At 35.3% G+C, this 22,116-nt stretch overlaps 1 protein-coding gene across 7 annotated transcripts; it reads right to left on the minus strand.

Moving 5' to 3' along the window:
• Window positions 1-1,482: 1,482 nt before the first annotated feature.
• On the minus strand, window positions 1,483-21,606 carry LOC131038805 (uncharacterized). 7 transcript variants are annotated; one of them, XR_009104547.2, is made up of 3 exons: window positions 21,512-21,556; window positions 21,329-21,371; window positions 1,483-3,818 (listed from the first exon to the last, which is right to left on the minus strand). XR_009104547.2 is itself a non-coding variant. In XM_057971359.2 (3 exons), exon 3 carries the CDS (start codon window positions 6,065-6,067, stop codon window positions 5,663-5,665), a length of 405 nt encoding a protein of 134 aa, XP_057827342.1. In that variant the 5' UTR covers window positions 6,068-6,070; window positions 21,329-21,371; window positions 21,512-21,606; the 3' UTR covers window positions 5,351-5,662. The 7 variants fall into 7 exon arrangements, 5 of the variants coding, with proteins under 5 accessions (XP_057827342.1, XP_057827341.1, XP_057827343.1 ...); XM_057971359.2 differs by lacking the exon at window positions 1,483-3,818 and adding an exon at window positions 5,351-6,070 and having other exon boundaries at window positions 21,512-21,606; XM_057971358.2 differs by lacking the exon at window positions 1,483-3,818 and adding an exon at window positions 5,351-6,111 and having other exon boundaries at window positions 21,512-21,528.
• Window positions 21,607-22,116: the final 510 nt, after the last annotated feature.

The raw sequence follows: 22,116 nt of genomic DNA on the forward strand, positions 1-22,116 counted from the left end.
GCAACTGATTGACAAAGTATTTTAGATCCGATATATGAACACAATATAAATAGAAGTCTTAGCATAAGTTGGATAAAATAGAATCAATGAAACCCATTATATGTTACAAGCTAGGGTTGTCGTTGCACCAAAAGATCAACCTGTCAATGCTCGATACAACCACTAGACTTATAGAATCCACAGGACGCTGTTAAACCATGTCGTGAATTCCCGCGAAGGACATTGGCCCACTGCCAACAATCCCCCTCCCAGCGTCACTCGCCGCAACCTGCATGATTCGAACCTGTGACCAAGCTCTAATACCACTTGTTACAAGCTAGGGTTGCCGTTGCACCAAAAGATCGACTTGTCAATGCCCAATACAACCACTAGACTTATAGAATCCATAGGAGACTGTTAAACCATGTCCTGAATCCCCGCGTCCCACTGCCAACATTATATCCATAAGGACATAATCAGAAACAACTCTAGTACATATTACTGTATGCAAATGCATTGGCAATTTAAAAGCATTACTCGCACAAGATCATTTAAGCTTATATTAGAGTTAGTAGAAATGAATCTGTTTGTTTTGAATGTATTGGTCCCAGTAGACATGGAAACATGGTCAGCCCTTTCCTCTTATGGTTCTAAGAATGGACCCCAACCAATCCTGATGGAACTGAATGATAGCAGAAAATCTATGAGAAGCAGGGGATCCTTATTTTACAAGCAAGATAATGAAAAAGAAACATTAAAAGAGTTCCACGTGTTTGATTATAACGACGGTTGGAAGTCGCAAGTAAATATATATGAATTTATTAGAACATCCAAGACAACGAATTTATTATTTTAAGTGAACCACCTCATTAAAAAAAATTTTAAAAAGCATTTACATAATCAGAACATGTTATTAATATACAAAGTAATCACTTAACTAATTACCAAAACCAAAATTTTTAAAAGCAAAAACAAAAAATTTCAACTAACAATTTAGATATAATAAAGCAATTACAAAAGCATTCCATAACACCTTATAGATGTGATTAAAAAATAATATTTCTGAAATGTGAAAAGAACAAAGTTTACCATATTGATCGCATGCATTTAAGCCTAGGCTTAAAAGCAAATGGACAAATTATATGGTTGATATTTAAAAAATAATATTTCTGAAATGTGAAAAGAACAAAGTTAACCATATTGATCGCATGCATTTCAGCCTAGGCTTAAAAGCAAATGGACAAATTATATGGTTGATATTGATAATACTATCAAGCTGTAACAGACCCCATAGGTTTGCTATCACATCTGGCTTTTCCTATAGTCTATGGAAAGTCTACATAAAGAAATCCTACACATAAAATAAAATAAAAATCTTCAAGTAAAATTAGTGTACAGCAAGATAAGACGGTAGAGTAGATTTCATTTTTCAAAATAATTCATACATTTCTAACTGTCAACAACATACAGCAATAATTCAATTGGAATATGTTGATAGTTGAAGTTTGATAGAGGATTTAGATACCTCAATGATTCAGAATACAAAATCCATTAGAACGAGAAAGATAACAGACATCTCATGTTGAACAGAAAATCTTCCTACCATAAGTACAAAGATATATATTGACAATCAATCGCGATTGTCTTTAAAAAGATGGTCAGAAGCCACACAATCCTTTGGTTGAAACCTAGTTCTTATCTTCTACATATCATAGGAAGCTTGAAATTTTTGCTGCAAAAAGTTGGCAAAGATTGCAGCCGGCCCAATTCCGACATCTTCTGCACATTGAAGCAGCAGGCAATGCACTTTTAAAGCAGTATTATTAAATGTTACTGAGGAAGGAGAGAAAGAATAGAAGTGATTCTCATAAGTTAAATCATGACATTATTTTTGAAATGAAATGATGCATATGGGAAACTTGGCTAGTTTTGTGAGGAGGTTGTCTGATAGCAAAAATCAAAAGTAGTGCATTTTTCATATTCATGAGATCCGGAATAAGCAATTATTTCCTGTGAAGTGCTGGGATCTCTAGATATGTGTTATCAATACTGATTCTCTGGATATCAATGCAGTAATAGTTGGGATACATAGCATCGTCTAGCATGGCACTATATTGCATTAATCCACCATCAATGATTAAAGATGCATCCAATATCAAAAGATTGGAAACCTTAGAATTGTGTGCTTATTAGACAATAACAGACTCCCTTATAGCTAAATTGAGCTCAATAATGAAGGGAATAACAGGGCACCCTTTCACAACCTGCAATACAAACTGCTTCATTTAAGGCACCTGCACACCCAAAAACAGAATTATAGGACTGTTTTGGAAAGGGAATGCCTTGAAGCATGAGCTGGTCCTTCGTTAGGGTAACTGTTATATGCCATCCCCATTTTGTTTGAAAATGGTGGGCATGAAGTTCTCAGAGGACACCCAGCAGCATTACATGGCTCATACTTATTTTCTTAAGCATGTATATCTCAATAGAGATTGCCAGTGCAGAGCTCAGGCTTACTAGAATGTGAGTTCACAGGGAAAAAGGCAGGTATGACTGAATATGTTCACATTCTATGCATTCAAAGAAATTTGTATTAGAGATCTGCAAGCTTGGCACCCTTACAAGGCTGCTGCCAGTGTCCGTGTAGGCTTGAAATGTAGGAAGGAATGCCGTCCTAAAGGGTATCACATAACCATGCTCATAAATTCCTAGGGGCTCTTACACATTAAGCAAATTATAATATTTGTATTTCCTTAGAGCATGAAACTTCATGGCACTACTACTACACGCAATGCTAAGCAATTTTGCTACATCAAACTCTAATGACACTGACTTCAGTTTCTTTCTTGTCTTGGGACCTCATGGAAAACTACAACATGCAATCCTAAGCAATTTTGCATTATCAAACTCTACTGATGCTGACTTCAGTTCCTTTCTTGTAAGACCTAGTACCAACATCATTTCAACTTCATTTTTTTTATCAGCACAAATCCATGGAGCAGAAAACTTAGTTACACTAAAACAATAATGACAGACATATGGCAGTTTTTCATCAACAAGATTTTTAAAATATCCTACCAACCTTTCTCAAAGCCAGGTGCTTGATCAGCAGTAGCGTTTCCATCCTAAAAAATTTATGGTTTCATCTTTTTTATTGTTGGTAGCCTATGCCAAAATGAACTTTACCCAACCAATGTCTACGATGCTTTGACCATTAAAAAGAACAAAAAAATAACTTCATTGAATCCTATTAACATTAAAAACTTTCAATGAAGCTAATTGCAGTGAAAGAACTCACTTGAATCTAATTGCAGCAAAAAAAACTCAAAATCAAAAAGCAGTCCACAAAATCAAAGCTGAGTCCCTACTTCAAGAATCTTCGCTCTCTCTGCAATAGCTGGCTCAATAACAATCTGCAGATCAAATCCCCCTGGCCACAAATGCTGAATTGCCAACAACAACAAGAAGCTCCACAAATCCTGAATCAGAACATGAGAAAATGGCACACCAGTCTCACCAGTGATAGTCTGGGCCAGCAAAGTCTTTCCCAAGCTGGGCAGACCAACGAATATGAATAAACAACTCTTAGAGATCTTAGCACCCAGGACCCGGATAGATATGTTTGCAACCAGTGCAAAGTAATGTTGATTTAACCAGAATTACCATGAAACCAACAGAGAATCTCCAGGCTGACGTCTTAAACATAGATTTGGTACAATGAATTGCATTGTGGCCAGGTAGAGGTTAACATAACAAACAATGGATTTTTGCAGTCCAGAAGCAGGGGTATGTTTTTCATTTATTCCAAATATTTTTACTGGCTCACCCAGAGGATTACCCTGCAACCAACAGAATTTTTAGAGTCTAATTTTAATATCCAAAAAATTGACTCATATTATCAAACATTACCGAAGTGAATAATATTTGACCTGGCACAAATATTCATGCAGATTTTAGAAAAAACAGCGAAAGGTATAGTTCTGCTGGAGGCAGGGACTAAAAAACTGGATACCAAATTATTTTAAAATCACACTTCTGGTTCTAATATTTTATTCATAACACTACTGGAAGCAGAAAATGCATGTAAAAGAAACCATTGCATAGTGATGTTTGACTATTACTTAGTTGTGTCAAATAATTTAAGACACGTTCCTGCATAGAAATAGAATTTTCAAATATTTTTTATACTTGAATAGTATAACCTGTTAGATGGTTCTACAAGCAACATGCCATGAAACTGGGGCAAATTTTGATTATCTTTTGCAGACAAGTAGTGTAGGAAGAGGGACATATAATATACATATTTGTATCATAATTAAGGACAACATATCTGGTTCACCAATGCCAGATGCAACCAAAATTTAACAGGCAACTAAATAAGTGACAGTAGCATCTTACAGGAAATTGGACTTCTAACAAATATATCATCTATTCAAGCCTTAAACACAATGATGATATCAATATTGGATACCGAACATGGGGAAGGCTGTCTACCTTAGAAGTACAAAGGACAAACCAGGGCACAATCAACAATGACATACTTTGACTTCCAATTAATTTACAAATCATTCAGGCACACTATCAGTTCTTATATTTTTTTCAAAACAATTAAAGTGAGTGTATGGTTGCATGTAAAAGCACCCAATTCATTTTTATATTTGACTGTAGTTATGACAAAAGAATTGAAGGTGCATTCCTGCCTTTACATCGTACTGTTCTGAAACATTTTTGATATTTTTTGTGTAAAAGACTTCTAGAAGATTCTACGAGCAACATGCCTTGAAACCAAGAGAAAATTTTATCTCCTTTTGCACACTTTCAATAGATTAAGGTATAACAGAAACATGGCAATCATGGACAATCTGTCTGGTTCGTCAATGCCTTATGCAGTAAGAATTTGACTATCAATTAAATAACAACTTATAGGGCATACCTAACATAGAAGCCTATTATATAAATAGATTCTGAATGTTTTGAGGAGGCATCTTAGAGCTGACAGTATAGCTTACATTAAGTTGCATTTCTTTCAAATATATCATTTATTCATACCTCAGGTAAAATGAATATATCTAATTTAGACTTTGAAAATGGACAAGGATGTCCAGTTTTGAAGTACCAAGGATATCATGCCTGTGAACAATCAACAGTGACATAATTTTAGCCTCTAAATTATTTAGATTACATCCAGATACAATCTCGATTCTTCTGATTTTTTCTCCAAAACACAAATGAAAGTAAATAGAACACTGAATTGTAAAACTTCTTAATGATTCTACAAACAACATGCCTCGAAACCCAGAGGGGAAATTTTGATCGCCTTTAAAACAGATTCAAAAGAGTGGCAAGAAAAAAGTGTCAACACAAATAGCAATAATGGACAATATATCTGGTTGTTGGACGCCAAATGTAAGCAGATTTTACCAGCAATTAAATAACAAATTACAGGCTATGGTAAACACATGATTCTAGGAATCTAAAGCATTAGTACATGCCTGAATATTTGGTGAGTGGATCTCAGAGTTCGAGTGTAATATTTTACAGGAAAATTGCATTCTAACAAATGGAACTTACAATCCAAGACATGAAAGCATTGTGCGAATCACATGAATAAAATCTTGAAAGTTATCCAGTGTGCACACCATCTATTACAAAGAAATGTGCTGAATATCAGAGTAGTTTCAAATTATCCTGGCCCTACTTTAGGAATATCATAATGTTCACTAAGATTAGCTAAATATTGGTTGAAATCTTCAATTCGGTCTCTGTGTGATTTGTTTGCCAGCCTTGCCAGCCTTCTGACATCCAGTTTATCTCTTTGCTCATCATATCGCTTTTCAGCTGGAGTGCGGTGATCCTCATAAACCGATTGCTGTGCTTCACCACCTCCATTTTCAGCTTCTCCAGTCATCTGGGGATCAGATACTGCATCCTCTGTACCTCCCAAAGATTTCTCTATCTTTAGTACTGACAAATCATGTTCATATTGATTCTTTTGTTTCTTCTTTTTCTTAATGCCCCCTGCTTTCACATCCAGAGCTTTGCCTTTCAGCTTGAGTTTCCCCCCTATCACATTTCCATATGAAGACATCCTCTGCCAACGAGAAAGAATGCCCCAAGTCAAGCTGTAAGTTGCTTTAACAAAGCCAAGAATTTACAAATATTAAATATGAGCAAATACTAAAAAATCCAAAATCAGCATCCTCAGAAAACTAACTTATCCCTACTATTAATTCTCAAACCATCTTTGTCAGCTCCAAGAAGACATTAAGGGAGATAGTCATAAAGAACTTAATGTTTGAAAAAATGAAAAAGTATGGAACCAACAAGCGATAAGTCCCATCCTAGCATTGAGCAGAATTCAAATAAAATTGTCTGAAATAAGAGCTTCCCGAACAAATACTTGAAGAAAAACGTAAGCAAACAGGGACAACTTGCATCCATCCATATTAAGTTACTAACATATTCTCAATTGCATCAGCATTATGAAAAGAAGAATTCTGTTAGCACATTTTAAGAATACAGACTACTGTTGAATCTAGACACTTTCCGCCAGTGTAATGTGAGGAGTTCACAAGTGCACCACAAAAAGGGGGGAAGCAAAGAAGGGAGAATCAGATCCATTCATATTGCATAATAAATATTTTTAAAATGGAGTGAAAAAATGAGAAACCATTGAAACGAACTCAATAGAACATATACATGAACAGAACTTGACTGAAATCTTATACAGAATGCTCGAAAGAAATTGCAATGAAAACTCTTCGTTTTGCCAATTTCAGCACAAGGAGTAGGTAAAAAGACCTACAATACTCTCACAGCTTACTGATCAATGCTCTGGATTATGTGCTAATGCAAATTCTTAAAGGCTTTAAATTTAAAATTATGTTCAAAAATTCAATCAAATGTGCAGATGCATGCAGATTTATCGTCTACAGACAATGAAGAGAGACAGATATTTGGATTTTTTAATCTCAATGGCCTGATCTAAAGCAATGGTGACTGATGCCTATACCACCAGTGATGAAGGCACGGATGAATACTGAAATGAATAATATTGTCAAGGCCTATGGAATCATGTAAAACCTATAGCTGGTATTTTGAAAGAATCATGACTCAATTATTATTGAAACCAACTCTGCTGTTGGCGTATATCCACTCTACTAATTCTCTCTGATACTGCGTTAGCTTGTATACAGGCATGTTGCCTATTCCAGATTCCAGTCCTGGACTGATCTGTGTATGGATACATCCTGGGTACAGCTCCCAGATACCAATTTAAACAATTTTTGCTTGAGATGGCTTGTATGTTGGAAACAGTATAAACAAATTAGCTTAACTGAAGTTGCTGCAAACTTTTGGTACTCCACCACTAGCTAGGGCTGAGATTACTCTTCCTAAGCAATCATTACAGCACAATTTATTTTTAAATTCTATTATTTGCAGTTTTGAAATGCAACAGGTTGCATGGGATGACATGCAACACTACTAAGGAGCAAAGCAAATGAACTCAAATACCAGGCAAACATATCAAGAATCAAAATTCGGTGAAAATACTAGTCCACCATGACCCCTCCAAGGGAAATTTACCAACAAAAAACAAAAGCTAACATTTGTATCTTAAAAGCTAAGTTGCAGGGTTCGCTCGTCTGAGGACCTGGTACTGTCCGGTTTGGTTCTGGTACTGGTCCTGGTCCGGTTCGCCTGTGGGTTCGACCTGGGTTCGTGCCCAGGCGAGCTGGTTCGTCCAGGGTGAACCCAGAGGCTTAAATACCCAAAAACATTTTTTTTTTGCAATCAGCCACTTGAAATCTGATGGTACCTTAAAATCTTACAAATATGTCTCTGACTTGACTGATAGCATTAAATTTGTGGTGAGGATTGGTTTGTGAAGGATGCATGCATAACCATGTTTAAGTGCAAAGGACCCTTTTTCAAGTTACAAAACACACCCAATTTGATCAAGGTGCTGGATACCACCAACATGCACCCTTATATAAAAACAACCTTATTGCTCCTTACCAAAGGGTTTACAGTTAATCTTGTATACCCTCAATCCTCCAAAAGTTTGTTTTTGCCTTACTATATACCAAAAAGTGACAGAGGAGAAACCAAAATGTTAAAAGAGTACCACCAAGGGCTTCAGAATATCCTCTAGATCCCAAACTGGAGTATTATTAATCAATGTGAATGGGCATCAGATCTACTAGTTTAATGATCAGAGAACAACATTGGGGTGAAGAACATACAAATCACAATGTTAGTGCCAGATGACCATAGAAAAGGCTTAACACAAGGCATAGGAGGTGTCAACACAAGTTATTCAACTAGAGTACAGTTGGCAGGTAGCAGTGATTTCCTCTAAGAGCTCCAGTTTGCTAGGTCTTCCTCTAATATAAACATTATTAATTTGCAACTTAGATCAGATATTTAATCGTTGAAACCATAGTAGCAAAAATCATTCAGGGAAAAAATCAGCAAACCAAAAGTATAAGATTTTTTGAAAAAATCAGCAAAAAATCGGATTTAAAAAAAAACAAAAAAAATTGTAGAAAAAGAGACTATTTTTTTAAATAACTTCAGGGCATTCCAATAGCATAGACATATAAAGAGAAAATAAAATAGAGTTTAACCCACGAATTGTAGAAAATAAATTTTTGTTGTTTATATGCATATTACTGATTACATAGGCAAATAATCAGTTAACTTTTTAAGAGGGCAGTCACCAAATACACCAAATAGTTGTCTAAGTCGGATCAAATATTAACTAAGTCTATGAAGTAACTGAGATCAAAAGTTAACAGACAAATAGTAAAAGTGAAAGCCATTTTGAAGTGATCCAAGAATTTCATTGTAATTGAGGCAAGGAGTTTTGTAGGGCTAATTTAATATTTTAGAAAGCTTATCAAATCATATTCCACAATTGCAATGCTTTATATCATAGTAACAAAAATCATTTGGGGAAAAAATTGGCAAACCAAAAGTATAAGATTTTTTGAAAAAATGGGTAAGAAATTGGATTTTAAAAAATTGTAAAAATTTGTAGAAAAATAGACACAAACTACTTTTTTTTTTTAAACTTAAGGGCATTTCCATAGCATAGAGATATAGAGAGTAAATGAAATAGAGTTTAACCCATGAATTGTAGAAAATAGATTTTGTTGTTTATATTCATATTGCTGATTACATAGGCAAATATTCATTTAACTTTTTAAAAGGGCAGTCACCAAATACTAGAGTTTCGTGACTCGCGGCGAGTCACGCGAGCCAGCGGGCCGGGTGACCCCTGCCGGGTCATGGTGACCTTGACCCGGGCTCGGATGGGTCAAGGGGCGTGACTCGCCTAACTCGCCGAGTCAGCGAGTCACTCCCTGACTCGCCGAGTCCGAGGGTCGTGACCCAGCCGGTGTCACTTAAAAATGTGCAGTCAAAAAAACAAAAAAAACATAACATTTTTTAATGATTTTTTTTGCCATTTCTCTTTCTTATAACCCTAAAAGGGACTGGCATTCACTTTTATGAGTGGAAGAGAAGAAAAAAGAGAGGAAGAGACAAAAATAGGAAGCCATAGTTTTGCAACCAGCTGAGAGGAAGAGGTGAAAAGCTTGCACAAATCACATTGGGGCAGCACTACAATTGCATTGAGAGCATCAAGGAGTCCATAGAAGCTCATTTCAAACACTTCTCAACAAATTTGAAAGAGGTAAGTGTTAATTTTTATTGATTATGTCGGTTTTTTTTCTATATTATGTTCTACTACGAGTTGTTGATGGGGAGAAGCCCACTATGGGCTACATATATGAGGGCATGGATAGGGCCAAGGAGGCCATTAGATCTATATATGCTGGAGTTGAGGATAAGTATAGACCCATTTGGGACATAATTGATAAAAGATGGCATAACCAGCTTCATAAGCCCATCCATGCAACAACTTATTACCTCAATCCATCATTTCGTTTCCGTGCTGATTTCAAAGCGGATGAGGAGGTTCTTAGCAAGCTATATTCAGTAGTACAATGGATGGGCACTGATACCACAGCTACACTGCTCGAGATGAATGCATTTAATAATGCAGTAGGGGCAATCTTTGCCAGCCAATTGTGCAAAGAGGGTCGGACAAAATTGCAGCCAGGTAGAAAATTCTAAAGTTTATGACTTATGCATTTTAATTTTTCATTTTATAATCTACCTTTAAAGTTGGAAATGAGACTAATGTTTTTTTCTTTTCCTTATCTCGGATAGATGGTGGCAAATGTTTGGGCCTTCAACCCCAAACCTTCAAAAAATTGCCATCCGCATATTGAGTCAGCCATGCAGCGCTTCTGGATGTGAGCGCAACTGGAGCATGTTCGAGCACATCCACTCGAAGAGGCAAAATAGATTGTTTGTGGAGAGGTTGAATGATCTAGTCTTTGTTCATTACAACCTCCGTCTCAGGACCAGACAGATTTTGGACGCTGACTCCTCTCCGATCACTCTAGAGGAAGTCGACCTCGAGTCCGATTGGCTCACTGAGTCCACCGATCCAGTCTTCACTGATGAGGACCTTGAGTGGGTTGACCAAGCAGACAGAGAGGCTGAGGCTGTGGCTATGGCAGCGGAGGAGGATAGAGCACGATCATGCACAACACCTATGGCTACTCAGACTGGCACATCACATGCAGAGACTATGGCTACTCAGTCATCCAGGACCTACCTTAGACGCCTTTCTAGGAGGCAGATAGACGAGGCTGAGCCAGAGCCTAACCCATAGACTTGTTTTTGTTTACACTTTACAGTTACAAATATGTTTGGGAACATTTGAAGTCATGGATTTTATATACATTGGACAACATTTATAACTCTATATATCTATGTTTTCTAATTCCTTCAACTACAATTTACATTTCTACACATGTGATGGATGTATGTTTATGTATGTGATCAAATTAGCTTCTATTTGATGATGTTATAGTGTCTTTAAGCTTAATTCAATAATGGGTGTATGAAACAAGTTTTAAATCGTTAAAAATCTCTAAATTTCAAGGGTTTTCTTATTTTGCCGAGTCCGAGCCGAGTTACAAGCCGAGTCAGCCTTGCCGAGTCAGAGTCGAGTCCGAGTCTGGGAACTTTGCCAAATACACCAAATAGTTGTCTAAGTCTGAGATCAAAGATTAGCTAAGTCTGTGAAGTAGCTAAGATCAAAATTTATCAGACTGAGATCCAGACTGATTTTGGCAATACCTAGCTTGCAACTACTATTTTAGGTAGAGACAAATTTTAATGATTATGTGTTGGAGTCTCTTTTATTACAACTACGTAAGCTTGTTTGTTGTCATTCAGATTTATTTCGTGGAGCACTTTAGATATATTGCTCACATAATGAATTGTATGTCTTTGTTTGAGCAAAAAATAACTATATCAATTATAAATTAGAAATCATATATCTATATCTACATATATTAAATGTCTTTGAATGTTTAGTGTTGTGGTAGAAAAACTCCATTGGTGAGGTAGCCACCAAGGTTCAAACCCCTACTTGGCCATTGAGCTCGTGGGTTTGAACAAGTGAAGTGTGAGGAATGGTGAACCCCCCACAAATGGACAAAATAACAAACTTTTTCAACGTTGATTCCACATTGACTCTGATTTTGTCTCAGACCAACCCTATTTCTAAGCAATTCAATAATTTTACGTGCTTTTCTAGGGGGGTTTTGCAAGTTTTTACAATAATTTCACACGTTTTTCTAGGGTTTTGCAATTTTTTACAATGATATTTGGGGTTTTTAACATGATTTTAACGTGATTTAAATGCAACAAATCTTTGAAAATTGGGTCAACGCTTGGTCAATGATTTTTTCATGAATCAGATTTTTTTCAGGGAATAAATCGGCTAGGTCCAAGATTCAGGATTAATCGGGTATAATCACATTTTTTGCAAACTATTGCTTCATTGGTCAACTTGAAACAATGATACTTGAACTCAATATTATTATTTTGATATTGAACTTGATGTATATGATGCATCGGTTCTTCAAACCCAAACCGGTGCCCGAACCCAAACCAGCAACTTAGTTAAAATGGCAATGAAGAATTGGATCCTTAATTAGACCATAATAAGGGAAGACCTAAAAACTGTGCTATACAGCAAGCCAAAAAATCAGAAAGCAGGTCCTTGCATACTGACAAGAAAACAAAAACAAATTAGCATGCATCAATCCTCTTTCAAGAAAAAAAAACAAGATTAATCAAAAACCCCACCTTAAATCCCCTATCCTGCAAGCTACTGAAGAATACATACTCATCGCTGCAAAAGAAAAATCTAATGAACTTGTTTGTACCTATAAAATATAGGTCAAAAAAAACAAATTTTAATCCACTCAAAATAGGATTCACTGTCCCAATAGCAGAAAATATCCAATTAAATTTATACAAAGCAAAAAGAAAATAATCAATAAGCAAACCTGTTAATTTTTGCCCAATATATTTCTTCATTATCCTGAGCAAGTCAAGGAATCATCAATATAATGGTCATTATAGTTGAATAATGAAGAAATGTGCTCATACTGCATGTGGTACAAATCGTCAAATGCATGTTGATAGATGATAAATTTTAACATGTTTAGTGTCAGAAAGACGAAATGGATCTTCAGACTGTGTGAGGCAGTATGAGGCACTAGATGTACAAGACTGACAGGTGTTGCTCACTCAAGAATGTGATGCAAAGGGTCGTGCATCGGAAGGATCCATATAGGTGTCAACACTGGTTGATCAAAACCTGTACATAGGAGACTAAGTTTATAGAATGACAAGACAATGTAGCTTGATGGATTCTCTAATTCATCTTTTGGTTCCATTTGAATCAAGGGGGAAGTGTTGGTTTTATTGATCCAAAGTGTTTGTAGTTAATAATATTGAGCTAATCTGTAGTTAATAATAATTTTTTAGTTTTGGAAACTTTCCCGTAAATAATTGGCTTGGGTTTAGGTTGGAAATTATTCACAAGAATAGCTATATAAGTCAATTCAAGTTCATTGTAATATGATCCATGTCGAAGTCCTTGCATAATAATATATTTCATGTGTCCATTCATGTCATTTGCAATGCAATTCTCTTCTATTATTATTTTTGTGTTATATCTTGGACCAAACATTGTATACACATACATAAAGGTATATAAGTTTTAACTTTTATTAAGGAGCTATTTTATATTGTCTACATTATTCATTACATCAAAGGTGTATTACACTCGCATATGGATGCAAAACATCCGTCAATAAAAACTAGAAGCATTACACTTAAATGCATGAAAAGCAAAAAAAATATTTCATTGTTATTTCTTCTAATTTAATTTTATTTATTTTCTCATCCCATGCACTCACTTAACTAATTTTTAATTATTTAATGATAATTATATCTTCACTTCCACCACTGAATTATCACTCGCTCTAAGTTTAACTTGTCAATCATTTTTTTTATCTCTATCATGCAATCAATTAACTTTGTAATTGTCTCAATCTAATATTATTAATTATGGGGGATTGAAAGGTCCCTACATAATAATTTAATATTAATTATAATATCATAATAGAATACTAATTTAATATTAATTAAAATATAATAATATAATTAATTTTTAAGTGGAATAATGAACAAAGATGGTATCTTTCAGCATACTTTACTTGTATTCCTCTAAAGACAGCTATGCTAGTTATATTTTCTTTGAAAAGCAATTTTATTTTCTAAAATTTCAAGACATTAAATAAAAACAAATTATATTAATATGTTTATGAATAATAAAATTTAATATCTATTTAAACTACTACAAATAGACATGAACACATAAATAGGTACTTTGATTAAAAAAACAATGTAGAGCTATTTTTTTTATTCACTTAAGAGTCACACAATTTTACTTTAGAATTATTTTATTTACTACATATTTAAAATATTTGGTGTCGTCTTTATTTTACTATAAAGCCATTTTATATATTACATATTTAGAAACTTTGTTGTCTTTATACTATTGTAGTATAAAGCTATTTTATTTACTACATTTTTATTGTAGTGTCTTTATATTTAAAAAATAAATGTTGGCCCTACATAATTTTACTTTCACTGTCACAAAATCCGATATTTTTCCCTTGCTGACATTGTAGATTACACCTCTCAACATAATTATGTATGTACCCAAGAAAAATAACCATGGCAAGGAATTAATTTTTGCATTACACAACATAAACAACAAAGATTGATATAAACTGTTAGGAATATTACAACATTAGTCATGGATCCCATGTGATAGTTTTGTTAGTGTGTTTGTTATAGTTTATTGTGCATGTCAAGAATTATTTAGTAATGTTAGATATTAGTTGTGATTGTGTAATGAGTTTTTAGAACAACTCATTTATTCAAGGAGTGATTATAGAAACTCTACTATAATATAGAAGATGCAAGTCTTACAAATTAGTATCATGTATTATTGAAAAATATGGAATACAATCATATCATATTTAGCTTACCAAAAGTAGTCTTTATTGCTCTTTGGCAATAATGTATCTGGCCCCGTACCACCTACACTTGGCAATTGTACTAACCTCACTCTATAAATTTGATCTGAATTCTATAAGAGAAATTGATAAGCCGCCATGGATAAGGAAGGCAAGCTATTCAAGCTAGTGGGATACAAGAAATATTTTGGCACAATCTTATGAGCAACCCTTTCACAGTGAAGAAATTCCAGCACTTCAAATTCTGGTTGCAATCTTACGATGGCAACGCAATTGCAGTGCTAGCATTGCATGTTTTGGTTGACGAAGGCAAAGGAAGAAAGGCTTGCATATCAGAGATTAAGCTAAACTGAGATGTCATTTTGCACTATATGAGTACAGTGGGCTACAAAGGATATTTTCATGCCCAATTATAAAGTTGTACAACTTGGGCATTGTCTTACAAGCTAGTGATACTCGACCATGTTGTGAGCAATCCGGAGGTGCTAAACAAAACTATCACCTGCGTTGTCAAATTTATGAGGTTCCATCATTTTGTGGAATATATAGCTGAGGATGTTGAGACTAGTGAGAATGGACTCAATTCCATGGTGGTGGCAAGCAAAAATGGGACAGTGTTGCTACTGATTAACACGCCAATGTTTGGGATTGAGGTAGTTTCAAATTCAAAATTTCGATCTTTCCAACAACCTGGCAGACTACATACTAGGAATCTGTCAACAAGGAATGCTACAACTGTTAATTGCGATGATATATGATGATATTTGTATATGCAACTTTTCACCCAAGTCTCCGAGCCATATCATGGCTTCTCTTCCCATTGAATAAAATTATAGCTTGTAACTCTATTAGAAATTAAGGTGAAGTCATTAGTATTGAGTAAGTCATTTAAATTAGTAATTTCATTTAGTTTCTAGTGTCCACATCTATAGATTGAGTGTCTAATGATATATTTAGATTGAAGTTAAATTATCAATATAATTTATAGTCGATTTAGTGTCTCAAAATGACTTGTTAGGTCTTACAAAGATATTTTGTGTTATAGTCTACAAGTTCAATAAAATATTGTATGTTGCCAAAGCAAGCAAAAATCCAATTATATCATTTTGTTTGCAATAGGGTCTATTTTCACAAGTCATTAATTGTTGTACAATCAAAAGTATTTCTATCAAAATCCAAACTGTTCAAATAATAAAATAAAATTGCCTCAATAGTAAACAAATGCACTGTCACGTGTACATGGCATCCATATTGAGGACAGACTATTAAAAATTAAGCCTCAAAACCAAATTTGCTAAATAGAAAAACAACTAGAAGATGGAGGCACAACAGGTTGAAGGACAAGCAACATCCTTTTGTTAGTCACTAGCGATGGTGGCAAAACTATTTGTGCCAATATGACTAAAGCTAAAATTGTTTTCCATGTGGTAGCAGCAATGATTATCTCATATTATTTGTGATTAGAGTTGTAATGATCTATAACGATGACTACATACACAACAATGAGGACTCAGTCCTCAAATTTTTCAATTGTGATTAAATATGTTTATCCCAAGTCACAATTGTTGGTTGGTGAGTGATTGGATGTGTTTGTAGTTTGTACCCAATCAGAACATTTGTTGAGTGATAGTGTGATTGAATATGTTTGTCCCCAATCATAGTTGATAATTGTGATTGGATGTATTTGTCCTCAATCACATTTGATGGAAAATAGTGATTGGATGTGTTTGTCCCCAATCATGATTGTCCTGAACAGAAGTGTGTCCCTATTTATAATTGATGATGGATAGAAGTGTGTTTATCCCTATCCACATTAGTTGTATGAACTTGGATTGAAGTGTTTATCTCTATCTTTAGTTTCATGGGTCAATGTGTTTGTCTCAATCCTTGGATAAACATTCAATATGGTTAGTCCTACTAAAGAAGCATTCTGATGTGAGGTCTCTTATTGCTTATCACAAGAAGATGTATATGTCCCTACTCTTACCTCGTGTTTTTAATGAGCTACTCACCATTTTCATCAAATGTTGTCAGTCCACCTATCCATATTTGGAGAATGATGTAATAATTGGGGTGTCATGCCCCCGCCATCAAGGACTTAAGAAGACATCATTGATCAGAAACCGTCTTATTTATAAGACTTCATGATTTCTGATCCAAGAAACTAATGTAATAAGCTAGTAATTCTGCATCGATGAGTTCCTATGCCGAGATAATGTACAGGCACGTATTTTATTGAGTTATGCATTATTAATGAAGGTGTGGTTATACTCAAGCAGCTGCAGATCATTATTAAAGAGGCACGGGATTAACAAGAAATAAAGAGGCACAGGTTAACAAGCAATGAAGAAGCACAGGTTAACAAGCAACGGGTTAGTAAACCAAAGGCAACGGTCACCATCAGAGAGACACTACCTTTTAAAGGGGATGTAACTATGGAAGAACATGACTCTTCCATTCCAAGGAGAAGATACATATGGGAGATCGGGAGGAGCATCAAGTAAGATGAAAACAAATCAGTAATTGAGAAGAGAGAACTGCAATTCACAGTACAGACATATTGGGATCTAGAAAATATAGTGGTATGCATGAGAATATGTCTGATATGTATGCTTAGTGTATGCGATATGGATAAAATATTATCATATATATCTATGCTCTTTAAATATCTCTTACTAAGGTGTTAATAAATTTTATTATGTTTCTTTCATTAAATAAGTTGTCTAATCTTTATTGCCACAAACAATCATTGCAGGAATGGAAAGAGATATGTTAGGGAGAGATGGTAGACATGGGTTCCCTCGAATTAAGTAGGCCACCCCAAAGGATGGAATCATCAATGTGGATGTTTGTGCTGCTTGTGGGCCACGAGGCAAGTTGTATTGGGCTTAATTGGGCTGAATAGCAACCGGGCACCCTTTACGCCTTTCCTCTCCAAACCCTCCTATGGTTGATATACAGAAATGGAGCAATTAGTGCGTAATTTCTAAGATCAACAACTTGCATGGTATATCTAAGTAGGCTAGGATGATTATTGACATATATGTGGACGTTTGTGCTGCTTGTGGGCCATGAGGCAAGTTGTCTTGGGCTTAATTGGGCTGAATAGCAACCGGGCACCCTTTACGGCTTTCCTCTCCAAACCCTCCTATGGTTGATTTACGGAAATGGAACCATTAGTGCGTAATTTCTAAGATCAACAACTTGCATGGTATATCTAAGTAGGCTAAGATGATTATTGACATATATGTGTATGTATTTATATTTGTTGTTAAATCCCTAACCCTAATAGAAATGAATAATCTTATGAATTATATTTTATCTAACATGGTTGCAGGACCTAAACCAGTATTTATGTTGATAACTATATTACATTCCTTGTTTCAATTGAACTTGTGATTTTAGGGTGAATCTAGGATCATCCCAAAAAGGGACATTACATGGGGGTGTTAGGGATATTACATTATTAGTCGTAGATCCCATGTGATAAGTTTGTTAGTGTGTTTGAAATGGTTTATTGTGTGTGTGAGGAATGTGAGAGATTGGTTGGGATTGTGTAATGAGTTGTTTGAACAACTTATCTATGAAAAGGAGTGACTATAGGAACTCTCCTATAATATAGGAGACATAGGCCCTAAAAATTAGTATTAAGTATTATTAAAAAATTGTAATGTCTCATTGGGGAAATACCCTAGATTTTGCCTTAGAATCACAAATTCAATGAAACGGGGAACATAATATAGTTAGAGATACTTTACCCAAAGGACGTAAAGAAAAATAGATCCTTGTTGAGATCATGCAAACATGTTAAATAAATACCAAAGATACAATTTATAAGATCAACCAATACTAGGGTTAAAGATCATATGTTCCCAATTATCTTAGTCATATAACCTATCTAATTCATTGTTTGGGTTCAATCATAACAGAGCTCAAATAAGGAGACATGTTAGGGTGTCCAAAGCGATCCTCTACCCTAGGCCCAAGAGCAGGTATACCATCACTCTTGGCCTCATGTGGCCTTTTGCCATCCAGATGAGGTGGTGTACCTAGTGAGGTGTCCTATAGTTGTTCTCCCTCATCATGCCACCCTTATTTACCCTCCTATGATTGAGACTCCCTTGAATCCATCCCAACAATCAATCAATGTAGAGGTTGGAGGAGAAACTACAATAGTGTGCCCAAAGTGATCCTCCATCCTAGGCCCAAGAGCGGATATACCATCCCTCCTGGCCTCATGTGGCTTTCTGCCATCCATATGAGATGGTGTACCTAGTGAGGAATCCTATAGCCATTCTCTCTCCTTGTATCATAGGGTGTCCAAACTCCAAAGCAATCCTCTACCCTAGGCCCAAGAGCGGATATACCATCCCTACTGGCCTCATGTAGCCTTCCACCATCCATATGAGGTGGTCTACCTAGTGAGGAAGCCTATAGCAGCTCTCCCTCTTTGTATTCCCTTCTTTACCTTGCCATAATTGATTGTCGCTATTTAAAAATCCATATTATTACTTATGTCTAATTAATACATATTATGTCATGTAATATTATCTCAAGCATACATATCAAACACCTATTCATGCATACATTAAACACAAATCTCATGCATACCACAATTGAACAAGAATGCTAGTGCCTGCAATAAGTAGAAATTTCTGATCTGATTGATCTATGTGCCTGATCGCTGATATCTTAGGAACTGAGCTGCTCAGCATTCAATGACGTAGGTTGATTAGAAGAACCACAAGCAGCTCCACTGCCACAAACAGGAAAAGTATGCCAGTTCTCTAATTTGTCCAAACATGAAAATGGCTGCAGGTACAGAGCAAATTCATGGCACTGCTTACTCTAGCGATTGTCACTCACCACTCGAATCAGCCTGAAATTGCCCTAGAATAACCCTGACATAACTGGAATCTCACCTGAGTATTCTGATGAATGATCGAACCCAGGTGCAATTCCAAAACAAATCATAACTTGGGAGGCTTGGATTTTTGGCCTATTTAGTAACATAGCCTCTTACTAGTGCCTATTCTACTAAGTTTCTGATTCAGGTACAGGAACCAGAACCCAATACGGCGATATGGCAAAAGAAATCGCTTGGTATGGGTAGGGGAATATATATATATAAATGTTCAAAAAAATAAATTATAAGAACAGTGAAACTCGTACTTACCAGAAAAATAGAATATTTAAATACCTCCTATTCATAATTTGCAAAAATGAAAATACTCAAGTCTCAAAATGAAAATTCTATTACAATTGACCTTTAATATTCATATTCTTCTTCATCAGAAGCATCATACACAGTCCTGGGTACTTCATATTTTGCTTCTAAATATTTTAAGGTTTCATATAGAGATTCGCTTGGTATATTCGTACAGAGATTTGATGAGAATTTAGATGTACTGCATATTTAATTTTATATGCGTGCACATATTTTGGTATATTTGCTTGGGTATGGCCCTTGGATACTTCGTGGGTGAACCTGTGCACCCATGAAGTACCCAAGCCATACCAAACCACACCAGTACCCATAACAGGACCCGAGCTTTACCAGCAGTACCTGGTATGAAATAATAAAATAATAATAATAACAGTCACCCATTTCAATTCCACTCGGAACCACATTATCCTATTGCAAATACACCTTGAAAGAATGGCTGACTTTCCATTTTAAATTTCAACTTGCCATAATGACCCAGGTCCAAATTTTCACTGGCTCTCCCACAACATCAAAGTATTATTCAACCTCATTAATCCAACTTGGTGGATGTGAGATGGTAAAGAGGAGTAGGCTTTCCACCTAGATCCAAAAGTAGACAATAGTATAACATCGAGGAAAAATATACTACCACGACAAAGATTGTAAAGAATGACAAGGATGGGAAACTACTCTCGGTTAAGTAAAGACCCAATTCGACATAACAAAATAAACTCGAGTAAAAACAACCCATCTGTCATCCACTGTTGTCAATGAGCTCAGAGCACCACATACTCATTTTTTTTTCAAATGAAAATTTCTCTTGAGGAGTTGTATTCAACTCATTGCCACAACCAAAAGGTATACACCATGTTCGATGCATTGTTTTACCCAATTTTAACACGTTATCAAGTTTCATAGGCCTTTGATAAGAACCACATTCGTTTCTACCAATTAAGCTCATCCTAATAAACGTCATGTACTCTTGCTTTAAGCAAAATCGTCCCCAAATAAAAAAGCTAAGACTAGATAACCCTCGAAGCAAACTGAATTAATTTCTAATTAAAAAAAGGTTTCTACAGAGAAAAACAATATTGTAGAAACGAAACTGGTAATATTTCGTTAAAAAAACCCAAAGTTCCCAAACTAAATTGCAAAGAATTCAAAGTCAGTCGATTACAAGGTAAAAACACTTCAGTACAATCAAACCCTAATCCCCAGTTCCCAAGTGTCATTTCCAGCAAACATCAAAATCCCCAATTAATGCATTCACGTTCCAATTCCCAAAAAATCGAATGCGGATTTGTGAACGCTTATATCCCAAATTCAATTGTACACTATAGGCCTAGAAAACCCTAAAAAAATCTTCAAAATTTATCCTGCAATTAGCGTGTTTGAGCTAAGATAGTTTTTCAATTTGAGAAGCCCAAATCTATAACCAAACTTGATTTCGGCTCCATAATTCCTTTCCTATTTCAGAAGAAAGAAATTAACCAAGAAGGGCTTCACATAAATACGGACTAGAGAAAGAAAAAGAAAAATTATTACAGAAGAAATCAAATAGCAGATGTTCTCTGATAACGAAGGACCAAAAGTATTTCAAGCAGCCGAATTTCAAACAAATTGAAGTCTGAATCAAGGAATAAAGAGAAAAAAATACCTCACAACGTAATAATTTCCAGCAAAAGCCCTACGTCGATTGCCTACAGATAGGTCAGATATTATAAACGCCTCTTACAGCAATACATTGAATTACAGTGAAATCACCGTAGTAAAACATGCGGAGAACCAAAAAAGAATCAATTGAAGTCCATTGTTTAAACGCAAATAAAGACAATTTTACCTTCGAAGGGGAATATGGCAATGATGGTGCTTTTTTGTCCTACCGTCATATAACACGGAATATAGAATGGAGAATGTGACTTAATTTGTTCATATTCTTAGTCCCTGCCTTAAGCAGGGAACTAATGTTTTCATCTCAATCAAAAAAAGCAATAACTTACTTTGGTAATTGTGCAAGATGAAAAATATTATCTTATGCTAAAGTTTTTATTTTGTTTTTATTAAACTATTTTAAAATTTATTAATTTTTTGATATATTATTGGTTGTTTGATTTTTTGCTGGGGTTTATTTTTATTTTTCTTCCAAAAATATTCCAACTATTTCTGACTACCGAGCATAGGCTTTTGTATAGATTGGAAATGCAATAATTAAGGTAAGGTAGTAGCAGCTGGCAATTTAATGTTACGGCATAGCAATAATAATTAAGGCAGCAGGTGCGAGTTTAATGTTACGGCATTTGGTAGTGTGCATGCGTTGATCTTGCTGCTTCTACATACTTCTGGCATTGAGCTTAGGTTTTTTATTGGTATACTTCTACAATTTGCTATCAACCACATACCTTTGCTATCAGATATTCTCTGTGATGCTTTAGTGGACAACATCAG

This window comes from Cryptomeria japonica, chromosome 8 (genome assembly GCF_030272615.1).
Source record: "Cryptomeria japonica chromosome 8, Sugi_1.0, whole genome shotgun sequence".
NCBI lineage: Eukaryota > Viridiplantae > Streptophyta > Pinopsida > Cupressales > Cupressaceae > Cryptomeria > Cryptomeria japonica.

Bases quoted from the DNA above. Each gene is read 5' to 3' on its own strand.
- LOC131038805 (XM_057971359.2), bottom strand. From the start codon at position 6,067: ATGTCTTCATATGGAAATGTGATAGGGGGGAAACTCAAGCTGAAAGGC.